Raw genomic sequence first — 23,562 nt, 5'->3', positions numbered from 1 at the left:
GTTAGAGGAGTTCTGGATTTCTTTGGGATTCTATTCAGTAATTGCCATAATACTAGGGTGAAGCACTTAGTGCCGCTTGGGGCAGGATTTATATGGCTCTGAAAGCTGATTTTGTTGAGCAATGCGTTTTTCAGAAACCCACCTGTAAGTACAAGTTTTCATTCTGCATCAGAAACAACTTATTTAATGTACAAGCAAAAGTATTTTTGAAAGTCACATGGTACACTAGATAATAAACTTTAACTAGGCATCATTTGGCTCATGATGTCCACAGAGCAGTTACTGAAAGTGATAAAAACAAATAAAGAATCACACCATATTTGGCTACTTACAAGGTAGGCACTTCATTTCTTAAAAAGTATCTTTTTGTCAGTTTAACATATTCTTACAGAAATATACTTTAAAAAAGCAAAATACAAGAGAAGCACACGGATCTGCACAGACACAAGAATATATATTATATATCTCTGGCTAAAGCTTATATAAATTCTTTTCAGACAAAAATAGATTTTTTTCTTTAATAACTCTACACAAATATAGCTACATGTTCGGACAGGCGATGCGGCCGCCAATTTGAAGCCAAGATGGGCTTTTTACAAGAATCATACTTTCTTTCCACCCTTTTCCACACAAGGACAATGGAATCTGATATATGGTCCATGTTTTACCGTAAGAGTTGTCATTGGATAGCATTGTTTTTAGGTCTCGGGTCAAAATATATATATACGGAGATGGCAATCCCCAATCAAATTAAGATAGCCATCTTCAAACTCTAATAATGATTTCAAAACCTAACCATTCTGAGACTAGTCTATGCAGTAGCATATCAGATAATCTATAAAGAAATAAAATCTGACATAATATATTGTGTTCTAAATATAGTTTATGAAAATATTGTCCTCTTGGGAGTATATTTTCTATAATGAACTGCAATGGGTTGATATTCTTAAAGATGATATTTAGACCTGATATTTATGTCAGACAATATTCTGATAATGATGTTCTGGTGGTGCGCCGTCTAAGCATGTGTTGGCTGTGCTTGTAACAAATGGAAGTGAAACAACAGCAGAAAGAATTTGAATACTGGTCCCTACAGCTAGCTCTGTTTCCTGTCCTGTGGCTCACTTGTAAGCTCAAGAGCTATTGTTTACAAAAACACGTGTGTGCTGTATTACCTCATGCCACATCTCCTTCACAGGAGGAGCAACAAGATCCTTGTTTTCCTCAACGTCTCCTCTTGGTGGAGGATTAAACAATCACATCATAAATTGTGTCTAGAAGCACACACCTATGCTTCGGGTGAAAATGTATGTCTAGTAGTAAATGTATGGTTTTGCTGGACACTTGCTGGAGTAAAAGACTACGAAGCAGGACAATGAAGAACATTGCGGGCTGCCTTCCAGGAGATCCAGCTCACCACTGCAGCAGTATGCACACTCACCATTTCCTTCTCTTACCGTACTCTCACATTCTTGGGAATAGAGCTTTTCCCCTCCTGGATAACTTGAAAGCCTAAGCTGTCTGGAATTATTCTTCGTAGGAGTGAATTCTCAGACGTAAGCTGTGTTGTAACTGCCACAATTTACATAGATAAACTGCTCTGCGTACATCTGGCAGTAGCTGCCGACAAACTGAATAATGTCACAAACAATGCAGAAGGTGCCAAGCCTACTATTTCCCGGGTTCCTTGACATCTTGGAATTCTCCTAAAATGGAAGCTTGGTCAGCGCTGCAGAATTTTGGGGTCTAAGGATTCAGAAAAAAACAGTGTCAGACGTAACAGATTGGGCTAGAGGAGTATGAGATTTCAAAAATGTGTTCCATGCACTGAAAAATAGCTGGAGGTCCACGACAGAAATATGATGGCACATCACGCACAATTCCAGTGCACAGACATAATCGACTGTGTGCGTAGAAAAATATTAAAATTACCTTTTTGGTATGCAGCTCACTATAACTACAGCCCACTTAACCTTGGTTTAGTTTCCTATAATGGAGAAAAAGCTATGGAAAGAAAGACTGCTGCATGTTCCAGAATGCAGTACGTTGCGAGCCTGCCACGCTTTGCTGTATTACGATCTATGGTGCACCCGGGAGTAAGTGAACTGAGAGCTGTCTTAAGATACTGAGGCCCATATACTTTTTTTTCTGCCGCATCTGCGTCATTTTTTGACGCAAAAGTGGCGCAAACTCACAAAATACAATGATATTTCGTAAGTTTGAACCACTATTGCGTCAAAAAATGACGGAAAGGCGGCGCAAAATATGTATAAATATGGGCCTAAGTGCACTTCTATTAGTATTCCTTGACTGTAGTGTCATGCCTTCCACATCTAGATAAGAAACACGAAATCCAGTTGCTGACTGGTCATCACCATGTCAGGAGCAATTAGATCGTCTGTAGCCCAGCCAGCAGTCCTTTTAAGACAAGTTCCGGAGGTGAGGGGTGCATACTTTAAATATACATACTCATGTAGAAGGGAAAAGGTCTGGTAGAGTTGCTTATAAATGATTCAGAAACAGAGCTTGATAAACAAATAACAGACCGATATGCTTGGAAAAAGGCGAGAAGCAGTTAGACACTGCTAAGGAGTTAGGCGGCTGTGATGTATCAGAGATTTTTGTGAAAGGCCTAGCAGGCACACAAATAAAAATCAGTTCTTTGGTTATTTTGCATAGACAGCTGTTGTGAAGAACGTGTAAGACATGGGCACATCTACTGTATTTCCTCAGTTGCCAAGGAAAGGAATAGGTGTTAAAACAAAAACACAATTATTGCCCATGACCAATGTAGAATGACCTGATCTAGCAGGATCTATATTTTGTGTCGTTACTTTGATAAGAGTTCCTCTCACACTGCTGCTGCAACAGCCAAGCTTGTGTTAATAGTGACAGATGCCTGTCGTATGACATATCTTGGCTCTCATTTGTGTAAGGCAGTGCTGAAGCTTCTTGTTTTGTACCATGATAATGTCCACTGCCTGCCTCTTTAATAAGCAGACTTCCTTTCATGTATTCCAGGACATTCTTTGCAGTATTTTGGTCACCTGTAAGAAAGGGGATCATGTTCTCTGACTTACTTACGGTTGTACCCTGATGTCCCTAAACCCCAGGTTAGCTTCTTAAAGCCCCACCTTTCTTTTAATGATTGTCTGGCTTACTTATCCTCTCATGTGTTTCTCATAGGACTGGTTGGACCCTCACCAACTCCAAAGTAGAAACTTTCTTGCATAATGCAGGACCTGCTCTGTTCTTCAGGCACCTCAGGTTTACATGGCTTTCTCCGGGGAAACATCCTGAACAACTAGGTCTAAACCACTACTTGCCTGAACCACTACTGCTAAACAACTAAAAAGTCTCTACAACTAAGTACTGAACAACTACTGTCTGAACAACTACTGTGTCTGAATAACAATTGCCTGAACAACTAATTTTAAGGTAAGGTTTTCCTTTTGGTTTTTATGGTTTATTAGTTGTTTAGAATATATATATATATTAGTTGTTCAGGCAATTGTTATTCAGACACAGTAGTTGTTCAGACAGTAGTTGTTCAGTACTTAGTTGTAGAGACTTTTTAGTTGTTTAGCAGTAGTGGTTTAGGCTATAGTTGTTTAGGACCTAGTTGTTCTGTCACATATTCCTTTCTCCGTCTCCCCTGTTGATAGGGGTGGCTGTACCTGTCTCTCTTGTTTATACAGCTTTGTCTACTGGTCTCCAGTGTTTACAGGGTTTGCTGCACTCGTCTCTCCTGTTTACAGGAGTGGCTCTACATGTATTCCATGTCTACAGGGCTTCTCTATGTTTTTTGCATGCTTACATGGCTTTCTCTACCCCGCTCGCCTGTTTATAGTGCTTGCGGTGCCACTCTTGCATGTTTATAGGGCTTGACCTACCTGCCTCTTCTGTTCACCGGCGTGGCTCTATGTTGCTGGATCAGCCAATCTCTCATACGTGCAGCACTTGCTCTACCTGTCTCCCATTTTACAAAGTTTGTTCCAACCGTTTCTTTCCCATCTATGAAGGACCCCCTGCCTCATGTTTGCAACAATCTCTCTTCTTCTCATGCTTACATGATCTTCTATTTCTGTGTTGTTTACAGGTCCTACCTTTCTCTCTTGTTTAAAAACCCTCATTTTTTGGTCTCCCACATTCACATGACCTACGCTGACTACCCATCGTGTTTCAATGCCCCTAGGCCAATCTCCTTTATTGATATGACTGTCTCAGCCTGCCTCTCATGTTTGCATAAAACACAATTGCTTGTCTGTACTTACAGAACCTCCACAGTCTGCCTCTCATGTTTATGGGTGTTCACTCCCTATCTTCCATGTTAACAGGATCACCTAGGCTTACCTACAATATTTACAGTGCCTGCTCTGTATGTCCGCCATGTATATAAAGCCTAGCCTGTCCGCTGTTCCCTTTTGCAGAGCCCCCTCTGTCCATCTCATTTTTTCTGGGTCACCAATGCTGGTCTCACATGTTCACAGATCATCGACTGTAAGGTTATATTTGAAAGTCTCATTGGTCTACGCAACCTCAGCAGTATTCCTCGTGTACAGGACCTGTTTTGCATTCCATTATTACAGCACCTCAATGCTGTGCAAAGAAACCACCTGCAAACTCTACCAGCCATAGGTGGGGTTGTCCTTTCTTCTTTGAACTTGGGGTGCCATATCCCTGTGACTAGTTTCTCTGCCCCGACACCTGTACTGTTGAAATAAATACAGGTAATACGTCCGATGATGATTTGTGTGTGGAAGCTTAGCTTAGTTTAAATAAGACTTGGCAGTTATCTGAAATGTGCTTCTGCTTGAATTCTATGTGAAACTTCCCATTTTACCGAAGCACGCAGCAGGGTGCGCACTGCACATCTTGTGATGTCAGACTTTCGCACTAAGTGAGGCCAACTTCTTCAGTACAACTGAAGTGGCTGTCGCTGATTCCTTTCTCACTGTCCAAAGGTAAGAGGTCACATTATGAAAATATGGCGACTATTCATGCATTGCTTTCGTTTATCCCTATACAGCGAATTGCATCAGGAGTAATGAAATTTCTGTTCAGAAAAGAAAGGCGCTGAGATGAATGGAACTGGACTGGAGGATAGCGGTACACTGAGAGGGAGCCTGGACAGAGAAAGAATTGCATAGAAGGAATGTACCTGCACTGGGAGGAATGCCACTATAAAGGAGCACTACACAGACCTATAGTGAGAAGGGAGCGCAAAAGCGAGGAATGAGATTGCATTGGAATGAATGTAATTACAAAGGAGGAATGCCAATGCGGAGAGACAAATGGATCTGGACTGAGGGGTGGCCACTGGTAGGAATGGAACTGCACCACGAGGATTCGAACACTCCAAACTGAACGAAACTGCACTATGGTTATCAGATCTGCATTGAGGGTAATGAATACTCAGCTCAGGAGAAGGGGTCTTTACTCAGGTGTAAGAACCTGAAGTGTAAAGGCAGTAATTGCATTTGGGGGGTGGGGGAGAATTGAAGATGACAAACTTGACTCAGTGGTGAACTTTCTCACCGTCACAAAACTTCGCTTGTAGATGAAGCCCTCACAGAAAAGAATTTTCCAGCACAATATTATTTTGCTAAAAAAAAGTCTCTCCCGAAAATTTGATTTTTGCTCTAGTTGCTTTCTGCCAAATGTGCTTTTGCCGGGTCTTTCCTGGACTTTCACCAAGGGTCACAACCTTCGTGACCTTCACTAAGATAACTGAATACAATGTTTGAGATTTGCCCATGAGCGCTACCTGTATTTCACACACCCAGACACAGCAGAGAACTGGAACAGAACCGAGAGGAGGAGCAGGACCCAGTTCTAGGGAACTACAGTCAGTGCAGAAACTGACATCTTTGGGGTAGTGACGACACTCTAAAACAGCCAAATGCATCCAAAAGATAGAAACTGCACTGAGATACAAGGAAACTGCACTGAAAGGAAAACCAGCGAAAAATGTAACTGAAGGGATAGAAACTGCACTCCATGGCCATGAAGGGGTAACTAAACAGAAAGATATTCCAGTAAAGGCATTAAAGTTGCAGCCAGGGTATTCAAACTGCACAGTGAAGACAAGAACTGCTTTGATCCGAAGGACTGCACAGAGGAAAGGGTGCGAACCCAAGGAACCAAACAAAGATGTACGGCACTGCGCCCAGAGGCATGCTGCTACTTCCAGGAAGTGACCCAAGACACAATATGAATCCTGTGCCACTGAAACAATGTAAAATGTCTTACAGCTGCAGTTTGGTAACATTTGCTAAATTCAGTCAGATATCAGTGGCAACATAAATGACCAGAGGAAACAATGCCCTCGCTCCCTTAAATGATCCTGATACCTCAATCAACACTAATGCAAATTTTAATTCTCCACTGTCCTTTTTGTGACATACACTTGCACTGAAGTATTTCAGAACTAATATGGGATTTCTTAACGTTTTGTGTAAAGAAAACAGTGATACTCCACTTAAAAAAAAAAAATCTGAAAGTGCTGATAATACATCCAGACGGTGGTGGCAGTGTCTGACCTCTCAGCGGCTGCCCACAGTCCCAAAGCGAGGTCGCCTCTGTCAGCAGCGAGGCTCACTTCTCACAACTTCCCTCTGTATAGAAAGCGCACTGTTCTTGAGATGCCAGAGGGCCTCCTCGGGCGCCAGCCCCCAGCTCGTGCCATGCGCCCCCATCTTTAGGCACTGCCTTCACCGCCGGTGTGTGCCCAGCATGACCTTGGTAATGAAGTTGACGATAGCGGAGGCCGGCTGCTCCGGGTCCAGCTCGGCAAACAGGTGGCAGACGTTCTCCACGGAGCTGCCGGGCTTCTTGGCCACAAATCCAAACACCCTGTGGAGCAGACAAGAAACAGGGGGTAAACTTTACCTCACTGGGAGGCAAAGTGGTTCAAAAGTATAATTGCCACTTGCGCCCTATGCTGCCCTGGAAACTTTCCATCAAAGATTCCAGTTCTGTGACAGAACGATTTCCAGAATTTCCTGTACTTTAGATGGACAATCAAAATCACTACAATATGTTTTCTATCGACCTATGCAATAAATAATGTAGTTTTCTCGAGACTATGTACAAGCTCGATTTGGGGTGAAAGTCTTCTGCACTGCTAGGAAAAGCTAAGTCATCATGCGATGTACGTTTTTTTCTAGATTGCCCTGTAGGTTTTCTCCACTGAGCTCAGTAACCATGCTAGGGACACGGAGAGTGCTCCATTCTTTTACTGATCTGTTGTATCAGAGCTGGACCTGTATTATGTATCTGTGTATGATTCACAAATTACTTCATTTTGAACAAATGTTCATAGCGGTACAAGATTGTGGGTTTGACTAAGGGAAAGCTTGCTATGCCCTTTTTGGGCAGGCAAGCTTGTACATACGACTTTGAAGCCTCCCTCCCAAAAACGTGTTCAGCCTGCTGAGCAGGGGAGACCACGTGGCCATCCCATTGCCCAGAGTAGGTTTCACCCTGCCTGGGCAAAACTCACCTATCCTGTATCCCATTTATTACTGGTTCCCAAAGCAACGGGACTGAGCCTAAGGGGCGATTTACATTTTGGGCAGTTGGCCCGTCCTCCGATCCCGGGCAAGGGTATAAATTACTCCATTGCCCTGGCGGAGGTGCTAACAGACAAATTATGGCATGTCCTTCAGCCTGGTGGATATTTCATGCATTGACAGGAACCGACTTGTGACTTTGCCGGAGCCATATCGCAAAGTTAGTTTTTTTTTATTTTAAAAAAGAAAATCCCAAAGCAGCAAAGTAAAAAAATAAACAATGTCCCCCTTGCCATAGGACTTTCCTCCCATAGCAAGGGGTGCATTGAGCACTTCAAAGTGTCCCTTACAGCCAGTTTTTTTGTGGTGGTGACGGGCATTGAACAATGTGCGCCCATCTAAATTAGGTGGGCGGACATTTATCCAATTCTCCAGTGGCCCTTTCTGCGTCTGGCTGTCGGACAAGTTTGACCACGGTGGAGACAGAGTAGTCTCTGCCTTTGTCAAACTATGATCCATCCGCCTTTAAATCGGATGCGCGGACCATAGTTTTGGTGAGTAGGGAACTCTGATCTAAATCAGGACCGAAGTCTGAAACTACAAATAACTTTGGTCATCCTAAACTGATCTGATCTGGCGACTTTTGCTTCGCAGGGCAGGAAAACTGGTTAGCACAAGGTAAGGTGCACTCCTTTAGGTTTGAATTTTTAATGAAGCAGTCCCTCTGGTTGGATGATTGCCCATCTTGACCACCGTAGGAGAATATATACTTGCCCGCTCAGTCACTACTCAGTAAGTCCCCTGGACACTGAAGTTATCTTGTCTGCTCTGTCTGAACAGTTCACCCACAGTCACTGCATCTGTCTCAGTTTTTTCCGATAACTCTATCATCAAGTATTACATTACTGGAAACTTTGACCCTCATTATGACCCTGGCGGTCTTCTGACCTCCAGGGCCACAGTGATGGTTTCACTACCGACAGGCTGGCGGTGAAGACTGCCAAATAATGAGTCTGGCGGTTTGGCCCTGCATCACGGGTGGTGATTCGGATTAGTCCTCTTGGTCCTCTCTGCCAGCTGTCCAACTTTTGTGGAGGTAAGCCTTTGCCTTCCCACGCAGGACAGCACCTCCATGCACCGCATCTCTTGCAGCTGCCAAGGCTTGTTTGTGTCTCCTTCAAGGGATCTTGAGGCGACGTGCAGCTCCAGGCCCCAGCACTCCTTCCTGCAAATCGCAGCCTCCTGCGGCGTGGGATCCACTTTTGTAGTACTGCGTGGGCTTCTTCTGTGACTTCTGTGTCCCCGTCCTGTGGGACTCCTGTGGGTGCTGCCTCTGCTCCTGCAGATTCTCTGCGACACTGAGGGTCCCCTGTGACTCCCCCTCCTGGGTTGAGTCCTCCTGGGCCTTGCTGGTCCCCAGCAGCACCTCTTTTCCACTAACCGCGAGTTTGCCTTTGCCAAGGCTTGTTGGTAGAAATCCTGCACAGACACCCATCTGCAATCTTCCTTTCAGAGTGGGACATCTTTTGCATCCATCTGGAACGCTTCACCAGCTCCTGGACTGCAGTGGTGACATGTTCTTCAGAACCGTCGACCAACTCCTGCATCTACAGCTGGGTGGGTAGTACCTCCTACTCCTCCTGGACTCCACTCTGATTCCTGGACTTGGTTCCCTCTCGTCACAGGTCTTCTTTCTTCAGGAATCTACCGCTGGATTTCTCGCAGTCTTCTATGAGTGTCTTCTTCTTTCCTTCTTTTGGGTGGTTTGTGGAAAATCCAGTGTTTTACTCCTGCATTCGTGGTTGCTAGGGGGTACTGTGGTACTTACCTTTGTGGTTTTCCAATACCCCCAACTCCCCTCTGCACATTTTACTTACCTAGATGGGGGTACCTTGTTCGCATTCCATTTTTAGTATATGGTTTGCGCTCCCCCTAGGGTTACTATTGGTTATTACTGTTTGCACTGTTTTCTAACTTTTTCTATGCCTATTTCTGATTGCTAGTGTATATATTTAGTGTATTACTTACTTCCTAAGGGTGAGTCACCTGCCTAGTGATTTGTGATAATCTGTGCCAAAAATAAAGTACCTTTATTTTTGGACAACTGAGTGTTTTCTTTGATGTGTGAAAGTGCTGTGTGACCACAGTGGCATTACATGAGCTTTGCATGGTCTTTGGCTGCTCATCCACAACTATCTCTAGAAAGCCTGGCTTCTAGACACTGCCTACACTTCACTAAGAGGGGATACCTGGACCTGGTATAAGGTGTAAGTACCTTGGGTACCCATCACACACCAGGCCAGCTTCCTACAGTAGGGCTTGAGGTTTAACCTGGCAGGTCTGCAAGTTGTTGTAGTTTAAGCCATATACTTACTTGGAAGTTGTGCCGTCGGGATTCGTCCACCTACGAGAAATAAAAAAAAAGGTTTAAAAACAAATTATTAATGCTGGACCAACATGCCACCCTAAAAAAAAAATCTCAACAGAATGATGTGCCAGAGTTGAACAAGCATTGGCAAAGCTGATAGGCCTGGGCTATTGCCAATGTGTTTAGCCATTTTGTACACTAGCATGGCAGCAGTTCAGGATACCTAAAAGTTAGTGGCTTAGAGGAAACTGGCATGGATTGTCGTAGAGTGAAGTGGCATAGATGGGAATAGACTGCTGCCGAGTTTCACTGACCGTAGAGTTGTGGAGTGGCATAGAGTTGAGTGGAGTGCTGTGGAGTGTCATGGAGCAGAGTACAGTAGAGTGGAGTGGTGCAGAATGGAGGGGCAAGGAGTGGGTTAGAGTGTCGTACAGTGGAGTGGCATAGATTGGGGTGGGTGGTACAGAGTGGTGTGGAATAGTGGAGAAGAGTAGAGTAGTGTGTTGTAAATAGAGTGGAGTGCAGTAGAAGGAGTTGCATAGAGTGGAGTAGAGTGCCATGAAGTTGAATGCAGGGGTGTAGAGTGGAGGTGCGTAGAGTGTTGTGGAGTGGTATAGAGTGAAGAAGAGTGGACTGGGGCAGAGTAGAGTGATGTACAGTGGAGTAGAGTGTCAAGGAGTAGAGTGTTGTAGAGTGGAGGGTCATAGAGTGTCTCAGAGTGGTGTAGAGTGCAGCAGAGTAGGGTGTCAGACTGGAGAAAAGTGGCATAAAGTAGTATGGCTTAGAGTGGCGCGGAGGGGCGTAGAGTGGAGTGGCAGATCGTAGAGTGGAGTGGCAGAGTACAGTGTAATTGAGTTACATAGAGGGAGTTTAGTGGTGTAGAGTGGAGTAGAGTGGCATAGAGCAGAGTGGTACAGAGATGAGTGAAGTGGCATAGAGTGGAGTACAGTGTCGTGGAGGGTTGTGAAGTGGTGTAGGGAGGAGTGTCTTGGAGTAGTATAGAGTGAAGCAGAGTGGATGGGCATAGAGTTGGTAGTGTTGAACAGTGGAGTGGCACTGAGTGTCAGAGTGGAGTGGCATGGAATGGAGTAGTGGAGAAGAGTGGAGTAGTGTGTTGTACATAAAAAGGAGTGGCATAGAGGGAGTTGCACAGAGTGGAGTACAATTTCGGAGAGTTGCATGGAGGGGCGCAGAGTGGAGGAGCGTAGAATGTTGTAGACTGGAGTGGCATACAGTGAAGTAGAGTGGACTGGCATAAAGTGAAGTAGAGTGTTGAAGAGTGGAGTAGAGTGTTGTAAAGTGGAGTGTTGTAGAGTGGAGGGTCATAGAGTGTCATGGAATGGTGTACAGCAGAATGGCATAGAGGGCAGCAGGGTAGGGTGGCATAGAATGCAAAAGAGTGGCATAAAGTAGGGTGGCGTAGAGTGGCATGGAGTGTCAGAGTGAAGGAGCGTAGAGTGTAGTGGAGTAGAGTCATGGAGTGTCATAGCTGCAGTGTCGTTGAATGGAGTGGTGTGTCAGAGTGGAGTGTAGTAGAGTGGAATGTTGTGGAATCACAGAGAGTGGAGTGGAGTAGAGTGGTGTGTCATTGTGTGGAGTGGAGTAGAATGGCATAGAGTGGTGTAGAGATGAGTGGAGTGGAGTATTGAAGGATGGAAGGGCGTGGAGAAAGGAGTAGATGTTGTGCAGTGGAGTAGAGTGGTGTATGGATGGTGTGGTAGTGCACTACCATCACAAACAACACACTGATAAAACTAAACACTGCACAAATGATAATGTGTGGAAATGGCATCACCTACTGTACTGATTTCATATTAAAAATATTTGAGTATTAGGGTGGTGTGAAGGGGCATATAGTGCAGTGGCATACACTGGAGTGGAGCAGAGTGGCGTGGAGTGGTGTAGAGTGGAGTGGCACAGAATGGAGTGGAGCAGAGTAATGTGGAGCGGCATGGGGTAGAGTGGTGTGGGGTAAAATAAAGTTTAGTGGCTTGGAGTGGCACAGAGTGTAGCAGAATAGAGTGAAGTGGCATAGATTTGAGTGGCATTGTGTGGAGTGGGGTAAAGAGGCACTGTGTGGAGTGGCATAATGTTGTGTAGGGGATTGGCATAGAGTGGAGTCACATAGAGTGGCCTACTGTGGGGTGGCGTAGAGTGCGGTGGACGGGCGTTAAGTGTCTTGGTGTAGAGTTTTGTAGAGTGGCATAGAGTGCATTACAGTAGAGTGGAGTGGTGCAGAAGAAAGTGGTATAGAGTGCAGTGGTATAGAGTTCAGCAGCGAAAAATGCAGCGGCACAGAATGCAGCAACTTACAGTGCAGTGTAGTAGAATGCAGTGGCTTTAATTATAGTAGTGCAGAGTAAAGTGTTGTAGAATGCAGTGGCATAGATTGCAGAGACAGAGTGGAGTGGTGCAGAGTAGAGTGCCATAGGATGCAGTGGTGTAGAGTGCAGTGGTGTAGAGTAGAGTGGCATAGAGCGCAGTGGCACAGATAAGAGTGATGCAGAGTAGAGTGCAGTGGGGTGGAGTGAAGTAGCGTAGTGTGCATTGACAGAGTGCAGTAGAGTGGTGTAGAGTAGAGTGTAATAGCATAGAGTGCAGATGCGTAGGGTAGAGTGGCTTGGAGTAAAGTGGCATAGAGAGCAGTGGCCTAGAGTTCAGTGGGGCAGGGTAGAATAGAGTGGAGTAGAGTGCAGTGACGTGGAGTGCAATGGTGTAGATTAGAGTGGCGTAGAGTGCAGTGGCACAGAGTAGAGTGTTGCAGAGTAGGGTTTAGTGGTGTAGAGTACATTGGGGTAGAATGCATTGGTTTTGAGTAGAGATGTGTAGAGTGCATTGGGGTATAGTGATGTTGAGTAGAGTGCGGTGCTTTGGAGTAGAATGGCATAGAGTGCAGTGTCCTAGAGTAGAGTGGTGCAGAGTACAGACCAGTGGCGTAGAGTTGTGCAGCGCAAATTGCAGTGGCAGAGGGTGGAGTGGTGTAGAGTAGATTTATTGAAGCAGAGTAAAGGGGCATAGAGTGGAGTGGTGCAAAGTAGAGTGCAGTGTAATAGATTAGAGTGGCATACAGTGCAGTGGCATAGAGTACAGTAATGCAGAGTAGATGAGAATGGAGTGGATTGGTGTAGAGTGCAGTGGCGTGGAATGGTACAGAGAAGAGTACATCGGCGTAGAGTGTATTGGTATAGAGTTCAGTGACAGTGCAGTCTTGCAGAGTGGCGTAGAGTGAAGTGATGTAGAGGGGAGTGGTGCAGAGTAGAGTGGAGAGGCATAAAGTAGAGTATGCATGGTGTGGCATCGCACTGCAGTTAAAGACAACACATTTTCAATTGAAATTACCATTACATTTGTACAGACATACAGTTTTACTTATAAAAGTAGACAGCGTACAAATAATCATGTTTGGCAATGTAATCACCTAGTGTACTGATTTGTTTTGATCGTTTTAAAATATTTGTTTCCACCACACTTTCAGAATTACAAAAAAATGTGCTTCATTTGTGCTTTCCTAATTCTGATATATCTGAAAAATCTGCATAGTTCATTTACAGACATTTCAATTTTGTTGTGTGCTAGAAAAAAGCTTTCCTTTCACATCAGGATTATCACATTAATCCCATCACTTTGAAGTCAGAGAATGAAAAGTAAGCACCAAGCTCCCTCAGAAGACCAGAGCCTGACATTGGACCTCTGTCTTTGTATACACAGCAAATGTGACAATAAAGGAACAAGAGTTAAAGGCCTGTTTACAGAAAGCGAGCATTGTGGATGAATACAGTAAATAGGGTATGCTTCACAGGAGGGACAAACAAGCTGGACAGCCTAAAACAAATAAAGCCCTTAAATAGAAAGCAAACAAATGTGAGTTACATAGCCAATGGTAAGCAGTGGGCAAAAAGCATTCCCCAAGAGGCTTTCCAAATGCCCCCAAGATGACTTTGACCAAACCAGACAGCTGCGTTTTTCAGTAGGTTTGACCCAAAAAAGTCAGAACTGAAAGTAAGATAACGCAGGTAGACTTTGACCTAAAAAGGCAGAACTGAAGTTAGGACAACACACTCCTGCATTCCCATTCTTTTTGTGCATTGCAGGTTAGGTGGAATGGCTGTCGGCTGAAGATGTATTTATAACCTGAGATCTCACAGCAACAGGAGAAACACATCATTCTCCATGGTGAAATTAAAGTGCCCTGCTTCCGGCCAATAGCAGGCGCATTGATTCTCACCTCCTGTCCTGTGGATCGGTGCTGCAGTAGGTCACACTGTTAACAGGATAATGACGTCGGAAAAACAACCTGTGGGAGCATACAGGGAGAAAGAGGGAGATCAGTATATATTAACAGAGTGTTTAAGCCTAAACTCGACCACGATTTATGCACATCCCTATGTGCCAGAAATTGGCCCTTGGCCCATCAATTCACACGTCCTTACCTCAAACACCACTGGTGGTAAAAACAAGCAGCCTCATTGTCTCTTATCACATGCTCCCTGAGTGCCAAAACCCTTACCATCGGGCATTGTATAAGACCTTATGGATTCCAGAAACAATCAGGCTTTTACCCCTGTCTCACTACAACGGGGAGACCAAATGCACACTCCGGTACCTCACACGCGTCAGATGAATCTACAGGCATCTTCTCCTGCTTCACGGCCAGAACAGTGTGTGTGCCAGAACTGAAGGCACTGACACCTTCCTTCACACCTGGTAGGTGCCAGAAAACCTCACTTCATATATGTAGGAAAGTACCCTCTTTTTGGCCTGGTTACCCTCACCTTTTGCATGTTATCAGCGTGCTTAGTTTTCACTGGGATCCTGCTATCCAGGATCCCAGTGATTGTGCTATCTCACACCAAATTTGGTTACCTAAGACCTCTGTGCACTCCACAATTGGCATACCGGTGCCCCCTTATAAGTCCCTACTATATGGTACTTAGGTACCCAGGGCATTGGGACGCCAGGGGTCCCCCATGGGCTGCAGCATGTATTCTTCCGCCCATGGGAGCCCATGCAAAATGTGTCTGCAGGCCTGCAACTGCAGCCTGCGTGAAAAGGTGCATGCACCCTTTCACCACAGGTCACTACACCAGGTCACTGTAAGTCACCCCTATGGTAGGCCCTTCCTGCCCAAAGGGTAGGGTGCAGGTTCCTGTGTGTAAGCGCATCCCTGCATGAGCAGAGGTTCTTCTATGAACTCCAGTTTCATTGCACTGGTCTTTGTAGGTGCGGGGAAGCCATTTTACACGTGTACTAGACACAGATCACTCACTACCTGTGTCCAGCTACATAATGACTCCGAACCTGTTTGGTATCACACATGTCGGAATCATACCCCAATACCAGTATTGGTTGCATGATTCCATGTTCTCTGGGGGCTCCTAGGAGGACCCCCCAGTATTGCTCCTACGAGGCTTCCAGGGTTTTCCAGGCAGCCCACACTGCTGCAGCCCTTCAGACAGGTTTCTGCCCTCCTGCTGCTTGGTCAGCTCAGGCAGTGGAAGGCAGAACAAAGGATTTCCTGTGTGAGAGGGAAGGCAAAACCCTATCCCTTGGAAATAGGTGTTACAAGACTTGGGAAGGGTAGACTCCCTAAGCCACGGTTTGCTTTGAAGGGCACATTTGGTGCCTTCCTTGCATAAACCAGTTTGCACCAGCTCAGGGACCCCCGGATGAACTCCCCTGTCCATCACCACCCCAGGGGTGGTGCCCAGAGCTCCTCGAGGTGGCAATTTGATTCTGCCATCTTGAAGGCCCCTGGGAGCATCTGAGTGGCCAGGTCAGGCAGGTGACGTCAGAGACCTCTCCTGATAGCTGGTCACCAGACCCCCTTTTAGAGCTATTTAGGGATTCCCTTGAGGGTTGGTCCCCATATTTGATGTTCAAGACTCCACTAGGGCTGCACGGCATCGTTTACTTCTGCTCTTGGCCTCTGGACCCGCAAATGGATACTTCAGAAACCACCAAGAATGCAACTCCTGGGACGACCTCGCCTTGCAACATTGTTTCCCCAGGTCATTCAAGTAACTGCAACATTTCCCCGGTTGTGCATCCTCTGGGGTCGGCAAAACTTCATCTGCACTAGGAAGCAAGAAGGAATCTCCCTTGGAGTGAAGGAGTCACTCCCCTGCATCTGCAGGCACCTAGAGCAACGACGTCCGGCTGCATGGATCTGCTCTCCTCTGGAACTGTGTGGAGCCTGCATCACAAGTGGTGGTCTAGAGTGGTCCCCCTGGTTCTCTCTGCCCACTGTCCAACCTGGGAGATGGTGAGCCCTTGCCTCTTCTTGTAGGACAGTACCCCTGTGCACCGCGAGTCATGCAGCAACCAAGGCTTTTTGTGTCCTGCTTCAAGAGATCTTCAGGCTCCGAGTAGCCCTTGTCCCGAGCACTTCATCCTTGCAAGGACAGTCCCTCCTCTCCTGCTCCAGCGAAGTGGGGCTCCTCTCCAGGTGTGCTGATTGGGCTTCACTGCAACTTAATGTGCCTGCTGCCAGTGGGTTGCTGTGGGGGATGCAACTGCTTCTGCTGACTTTCCTGACTGCTGAGGGTCAGCCTAGACTCCCCTCCAAGGGTCGAGTCCCCTGGACCTGCTGGTCCTCTTCAGCCTTGCAACTCTTCTTTTGCCTCCTCTTGCATTAGACAAGGATTGTTGGTGGTTCTCCTAAACTACTGACCATCTGCGACCCGATGACCGACGTAGGACAACACTCTGCACCGCTACAAGGACTCCCCTGCACAGCTCCTGGACTCCACCAGTGGTCTCCTTCTTCCCCCGTCGACCCAGAGTGGGTAGTGGCTCCTGCCCCGACAGGACACTCCATCGTGGACTGGACTCTGTCTACTTCTTTTGCAGGTCCTCTTCTGCCAGACTCCACCTTTAGTTTCCTCTGGTCTTGTCCTGTTCTTGCACAATCCGTTTTCTAAGCCCTCTTGTTAGTCTTGGGAAAACCAGGTACTTACCTCTGCTCTCCTGGTCGCTGGGGATCACTAAGGTATTCACCTCTTGGGGTCCCGAGTTCTCCCAGCTCCTCTCTAACTACTCCATACCTTTGGGTGGGGAACTTTACTTCTCATTCCACTATTTTAGTATATAGTTTGGCCCTCCCCTAGGGCCATCACTATTTTCTACAATTACTGCCAATGCTTGTTGTTTTCTATGCTAATTTCTGATTGCTATTGTGCATATCTATAGTGTATACTTACCTCTAGTTGGGGGGACTGCCTATAAGTAATCTAGGGCCAGATGTAGGAAAATTGCAAATTGAGACTTGCAATTTGCGAGTCCTTCCGACTCGCAAATTGCAAGTCGCAATTTGCAATGCAGAACGGCGTCTCAGACACCGTCTGCGAGTCGGTATGGGGTCGCAGAGACCCACCTCATTAATATTAATGAGGTGGGTCACAAATTGCGGCCCCATACTGACTATAGGCACTCGCAAACATGGAGGCCTGCTGTAGTCAGCAGACCTCCATGTTCGTGACTGCTTTTAAATAAAGCAGTTTTTTTTTTTTTCAAGTGTAGCCCGTTTTCCTTAAAGGAAAACGAGGTGCACTTAAAAAAAAAAACGAAACCTTTAGTTTCAGTATTTTTTCAGGGCAGGTAGTGGTCCCTTGGACCACTACCTGCCCTGAAAAAATAGTTTTGGGTCCATTCACAAAGGGGAAGGGGTCCCATGGGGACCCCTTCCAATTTGCGAGTGGGTTACCATCCACTTCAAGTGGATGGTAACTGCGACACCATTTGCGACCGCATATGCGGTCGCAAATGGTATTGCATACCACTCCGTATCGCAAATAGGAAGGGAACACCCCTTCCTATTTGCGATTCTGAAATGCATTTTGCGAGTCGGTCCCGACTCGCAATATGCATTTCTGAATAGGAAAATGCGATTTGCGAGTCGCAAATGGCAATTTTTGCCGTTTGCGACTGGCAAATGCTTTCCTACATCTGGCCCCTAATGTAGTGTTACTGTAATAAAGTACCTTTATTTTTGTAACAATGTGGTTCCTTTCATGTGTGATAAGTTACTGTGTGACTATTGCGGTATTGCATAAGCTTTGCACGTCTCCTAGATAAGTCTTAGCTCCTCATCCACAACTACCTCTAGAGAGACCTGGCTTGTTAGACACTGTTTTCATTCACTAATAGAGGTTGTCTGGACTTTGTATGAGGTGCCAACACCATAGATGTCCACTACACACCATGCCAGCTTCCTACAATATATACTACAATCGATGCCAGATGCCATGCTATCTACCATCACGTCACATTATGCCGAGTCAGAATATTTGCCATTACCTCATATCTACTTAGTCACCTCACAATGCCTGAGCCTCAGAAACAGTATCATCATCCCCTCACCTCATACACTACAGCAGCCAGAAACTATGTGGTCTGTAACTACCAAACACCCATAGAATTCAAGAAACCACACCTTCTGGCCTTCACATCACAAACCCTAATTGTTCTAAAGAAGTCTCTTGTGCTTTTCTTAAAGAAGACGTCAACCCTTTTATTAAAGATAGTGCTTGGCCCGTGCTTAAAATGAATATGTGTTCTCATCCATGTACAGTGGATTACAATACCGTTTTGTGATGAAGGTCTACAGTGCCAGTCTTAGTTCAGAACCCCTGTGGTGACAGGGCTTACCAGTTCTAAAGACAGCCCAAGTATGAACCAAGGCACCAGGAGCTGATGCTCACTGGAGTTGGTGTACATGTACCTGCTCTGGTCAATCTATGACAGATGTACAATGTAAACATTGCGATAAGAAAGAAAGTGCTTAGGGACATCCTGCTATTCTGTTGCTGTACAGTCTCAGTGTGAAGTTGATGTACGTTCTAGTGCTATGAGGCCTGTACTTCCAAAACAGGAATGCCTTAAAGTTAAACTTCCCGCTACCCAATGATACTCCATGTGATTTTTGGTAGGTGACTGCCTGCCACTGAAATCACTTGCCAGCAGTGGTTTATCACTTGAGTGTGGGACTAGTTATGATGTGGGTGTGTTGGCATGAGTACTGACCGTATAAACTGTTGTTGGTTTATACTCACTTCCTTTGATTATCGGTCAGGGTGATGCCTTGGGCAGAGACCTTGAAGTGCACGAGGCCGGCTGTGGGACGTGGATTGCAGGTTAGGGCCATGCCAATGGCACGCGACACAGCTTGGGGACCGGTCAAGGACTCTGTCTCCACAGAGGTAAGGTACAGCACACTGCAAGCTGAGAGACGGTAAGACAATATTTTAAGCTCTGATAATAGACATCTGTCCACAGCTGCACACACACACCACATTCAACCTAAACCCATACCATCTGTGCATATCTATCTGTCCCAATGTGCACATGTACCTTTCTTTGCCCCTACATCCTATGTGTACATCTATCAGCACCAGGTTGCTCCACACTCACCATGCCATGGCGTTCATTTTATACACCTATCTGCTAAAGTCTGGACTTGCACACCTAACATGGCCCCTGCTCTTCATGTGTGTACAGCTATGCCCCAGTGCGCAGCTACATTCCTGTGTGCACACTATGTACACCTGCCTGTCCCAATCTGTAACAGAAGGTCTGCTTCAGCCATCTGATGCAAATGTACCTACACCTGTCTGCACCTACTCACCTGCTTCTACCCCTGCACTCTTTGTGTACACTTATCGGCCCCATTCTGCACCCATCAGCATGCCTTCTTGATGAGCACATACCTGCACCCTGTCGCAGTAAGTCAGCGGCGGTGCTCAGGTTTGTGGGAATCACCATCTCTGGATTCTCCTCCATGGGATCTGTGAATAAATAAGAAACATCAGCAAAGAGTCGCAGGCAAGGGGGGAGAGGGGAGTGGGACATTTTTAGTGTTTAATCCTACCAGATAAAACTATGACTGTATTGTATGGTGTAGATCATGTCCCTGTAAGCATTCTCTCTTTCACTTGGCCAGGTATGTTGTTTTATGCCCAAATGTGGACAGATATTAAGGGAAATCAGGAAATATTTTGACAGGTTATTGCCTCTGGAGAGCTTGTAGAGTCAGGGAAGAGTCACTTGCATACCAAATATGCAGAAAGATATGAAGTGGGAGGTGAGGGTGGAAACAGAAGAGAGGGAGTTGAGATGATGGAGGAGAAAGAAGGATTTAGGTACCTGTAACAAACGTTTTGATGCTTAGAATTCTTCTACCATCTCATGCTGTGCATTATTCTACCGTCAAGTGTATGAATTTGGAAATGTTCTTCTAAAAAAATAAAACTTTACTGTATGACCATCAGTGGAGCCAGCCTGTTCGCTGATGCCCAAAATGCCCCACCCAGTATTGGGCTAACAAATGTGGGCCTGGTTTATAGTTTGGTGGATGAGGTTAATCCATCACAATCATGACGGCTATCCCGTCCGCTGTATTACGAGTCTCTTATATCCTAAGGATATCGTGATATGGTGGACAGGCTATCCGTCACACTTGTAAAGGAGTAATCCATCAGCCAAACTCTAAATCAGGCCTTTAGTCTTTTTTACATGTGCTGGTTAAGCATCCTTTAATTCTCCCTCCCTTTTTGTATTACTCCCATTCACCTGGGATATGAGAGAATTCCCATCTGAATCCAGAACAACTTCAAGCTAAAAAATGCTGTGATCTAGAAGTAACTAGTTTCTTTGAGTAGCTTGAAAATTATTTATAGACTTGCATGCTGAATATTAATTATACAGCATTATGGAAAGTGTGTGTTGGCGCAGAGAAAGGTTACCTTCATGGCTCTAGAGTTGAAACAGCCTTTACCGCGGATACTTTACCACACATGCCTTTACCAGAAAGCTAAGTACCTCACAGGTAAGTATTTCTAACTTTACCATGCGACTAAATATTTTTAATTAAATAACAATTTTTATGTTATTTTAGAAAGCGGTTTAGGTGTCGCTAGAGATAAGTGGAGGTAAGAGTGATTTTAGGGTAAGGGCTCGGTAAATGTAGGGGTGATTTTAGGTCTTAGGGGTGGTTGGAAATAAAGGGAGGTAAGGCTGATTTTAGGGTTCAGGGGTGAGTAGAGGCAAAGAGAGGTAACTCTGATTTTTCGGTTAAGGGATGGGTAGAGTTAAAGGGAGGTAAGGGAGATTTTAGGTTTTAGGGTGGGTAGAGGTAAAGGGAGGTTAAAGGTGATTTTAGGGTTTAGGGAGGTAGAGGGAGGTAAGGGTAATTTTAGAGTTTAGGGGAGGGTAGAGGTAAAGGGAGGTTAGGGTATGTTTATGGTTCAGGGGTAGGTAAAGGGGGTAAGATTAATCGTAGGGTTTAGGGACTGGAAGAACTAAAGGGAGATCAGGGCGATTTTAGGGTTTTGGGGTGGGTAGAGGTACGGGGAGGTAACAGTAATTTTCGGTTAATTGGTGGTTAGAGGTATGGAGGTAAAGGGAGGCAAGGGTAATTTTAAGATTTAGGGCTGACAGAGGTAATGTGGGGTAAGCAATAAAAAAAAATGATGAGCTGTTGGCCCCCCCCCCCAAAAAAAAACGTATATGTTTGTATGTGTGTGTGTGTGTGTGTATATATATATATATATACATATATATATATATACACACACACATATATATATATATATTTAACCTAAGGTTACAGGGATGTTGTAGTTAGGTTCAGAATTTACACACACAAAACCATAGAAATTAAGCAGTTACATTTAGTTATCTCAAGTAACTATAACTTGTGCCCTAAGGTAATTATAACTCTCGCCCCCCCAACATGCACAGTTTTCTCTTCAATAATTTTACTGCAAATGTTGCAGTTATATTATCAATGATGTCATAGAAGATGTCATGACTGATGTAATATTTTGGGTACTTAGCAGTGCATGGCGAGGTCACAAGTTATAGTTACCTTAGGGCACAAGTGAATTTTCAGTGAACTTCTAGGGTTTTCTCAATGCAGCAAGGGTTTCTCAGTTGGGGGTTGGGCGCAGGGCCCCCATGCTCAAGGGCCTGCCACATTTGTTTTTAGGAGAGAGGGGTACATGCATCTCCCCAGGTGGCGTTTGAGCCCCAGGAACCCCATCTCCTGGGGGCAGACCTTATTGTAAATGGGGAGGGAGGCACACAGCTCCCTCCCTGTGCCAATTTCTGGACCCGGGAACCTCATCTCCCAGGGTCTGGCCATGTTTAGAAGGAGAAGGAAGGCATGCAGCCCCCCTCCCCAGGCCAATATGGGCCCTGGGGACTTAAACCCCTGAGGCCAATTCTATTAATAATTGGTGAGGGGGGCCACGTGGCCCCCTCCTCTGGGCCGATTATGGTCAGGGGACCCAATCTCCAAAGGCCTGGCCATATTATTAAGGGGGAGGGGGCACGCGGCCCCACTCCACAGGCCTATATTGGCCCTGGGGACCCCATCCCCCCTAGGCCGAGTAAATGGTGGGTGCCCTGGTGCCTACCTAGAGCACCCACTGCTTCTTTGTTGGGGGCTGTGGCGGAAGCCCCAATGCCTCTGGTGCCCCAGCTGGCTCCCCATCTCCAGCAGAAGCCAGCAATGCTCCAACCTACAGGGAGCAGCTACAAATGCTGCTCCTTGCAGGTAGGGAGCAATTTTAATGGGGTCCCCAGGACCATTAATGACTCCAGGAGAGGGCCGCGAAGCCCTTCTCTCGTTTGTGTGCATGGCTGGGCCCTGGGGTCCCCAAGGCTGAAAATGGGCCGAAGAGGGAGAGGGTCCTCTTCCTGCAAACCCGCCTCACCTCCCTTTTTCATATGCAGCCGGTCCTCGAGTGATGGGGCCATAATCGACCTGGGGAGGAGGGCCGCATGCGCCCCACTCACCTTAATATGTAAATTAATTCCCTCTAGCACCTGAGGGCCAAAAAAACCTTGCACGGGGAACTGCGCTTACTTTTTAAAAAGATTTTCAAACGGATTCATAGATTCTCTGCGAAATCGTGTAATATTTAAAAAAAGGCTTTGGCCTTTGGCGGGGTCACTCTAGGTCCACACCACCAGGCCCAGGAGGGTATTGCTACCCTGCTCACTTCTGTTTTTTTTTCTTTTTTTCTTGGGACTTGGCTGAGTCTGAGGCCCAAGATGGCTGCCCCCCACTTCCTTGGTGAACTGGTGACAGCCAATCAGATTTCTTTTTGAGATCTCTGGGATCCGCAGTCCCTCCGCTTCCCTACATATACATAAATCTTTTTTCTTTAATAACTCTAAAACTACTAACAGATTTACACCAAATTACTAATAGGTCTCGCATTTGCTTGACTTAGAGCTATTGGTGTTGTAAATGCATAACTGGGCTTTGCTTGACACATAAATTGATCAACCCTACTGCATAATTTGGTCCCCTCAGCCACATAATACCAGTGGCCCTGCATATAACTAAAGCACTTCCATTTACCTTCACCCGCTATCTGCAACAAAAAAAGTGAAAATATTGCCATTATTTGTTATATTATTATTTTGGTCCCCCGCAACCTAGTGTGGGGGACACATGACCTAGACAGAAAGAGCATGGCGTACCGCAAGTTTTGGGTAAAATGTTTTGCAAAAGGAATGCCCACAAAGCATTATGGGGCGAGTTTCCGAGTGCAGGGAATGCTGCAGTATCTTGACTGTAGGGCTCAGAACAGCCCCTACAGGGCACCACTCATGTAACCATATAGTGAGGGACTAGAGGGCATAACCACATGAAAACAGAATGGCAGAACATAA

At 45.8% G+C, this 23,562-nt stretch overlaps 1 protein-coding gene across 6 annotated transcripts in view; it reads right to left on the bottom strand.

Annotated features, from left to right (window-relative positions):
- Positions 1-319: 319 nt before the first annotated feature.
- The window catches only part of TNS2 (tensin 2), a 370,478-nt gene continuing 347,235 nt past the window's right edge, over positions 320-23,562 (bottom strand). For all 6 annotated transcript variants that reach the window (XM_069230717.1, XM_069230716.1, XM_069230718.1 and 3 more), the window contains 5 exons: positions 19,587-19,664; positions 18,933-19,101; positions 14,108-14,176; positions 9,889-9,918; positions 320-6,855 (listed from right to left, as the gene is read on the bottom strand). In XM_069230717.1, the coding sequence (XP_069086818.1) occupies positions 6,714-6,855; positions 9,889-9,918; positions 14,108-14,176; positions 18,933-19,101; positions 19,587-19,664 (488 nt within the window). In that variant the 3' untranslated portion in view covers positions 320-6,713. The remainder of the gene's footprint in view (positions 6,856-9,888; positions 9,919-14,107; positions 14,177-18,932; positions 19,102-19,586; positions 19,665-23,562) is intronic.

This window comes from Pleurodeles waltl, chromosome 4_2 (assembly GCF_031143425.1).
Source record: "Pleurodeles waltl isolate 20211129_DDA chromosome 4_2, aPleWal1.hap1.20221129, whole genome shotgun sequence".
Classification (NCBI taxonomy): Eukaryota; Metazoa; Chordata; class Amphibia; order Caudata; family Salamandridae; genus Pleurodeles; species Pleurodeles waltl.
The sequence above is the reverse complement of the archived record's forward strand: the minus strand, read 5'-3'. Positions and strand labels throughout refer to the sequence as shown.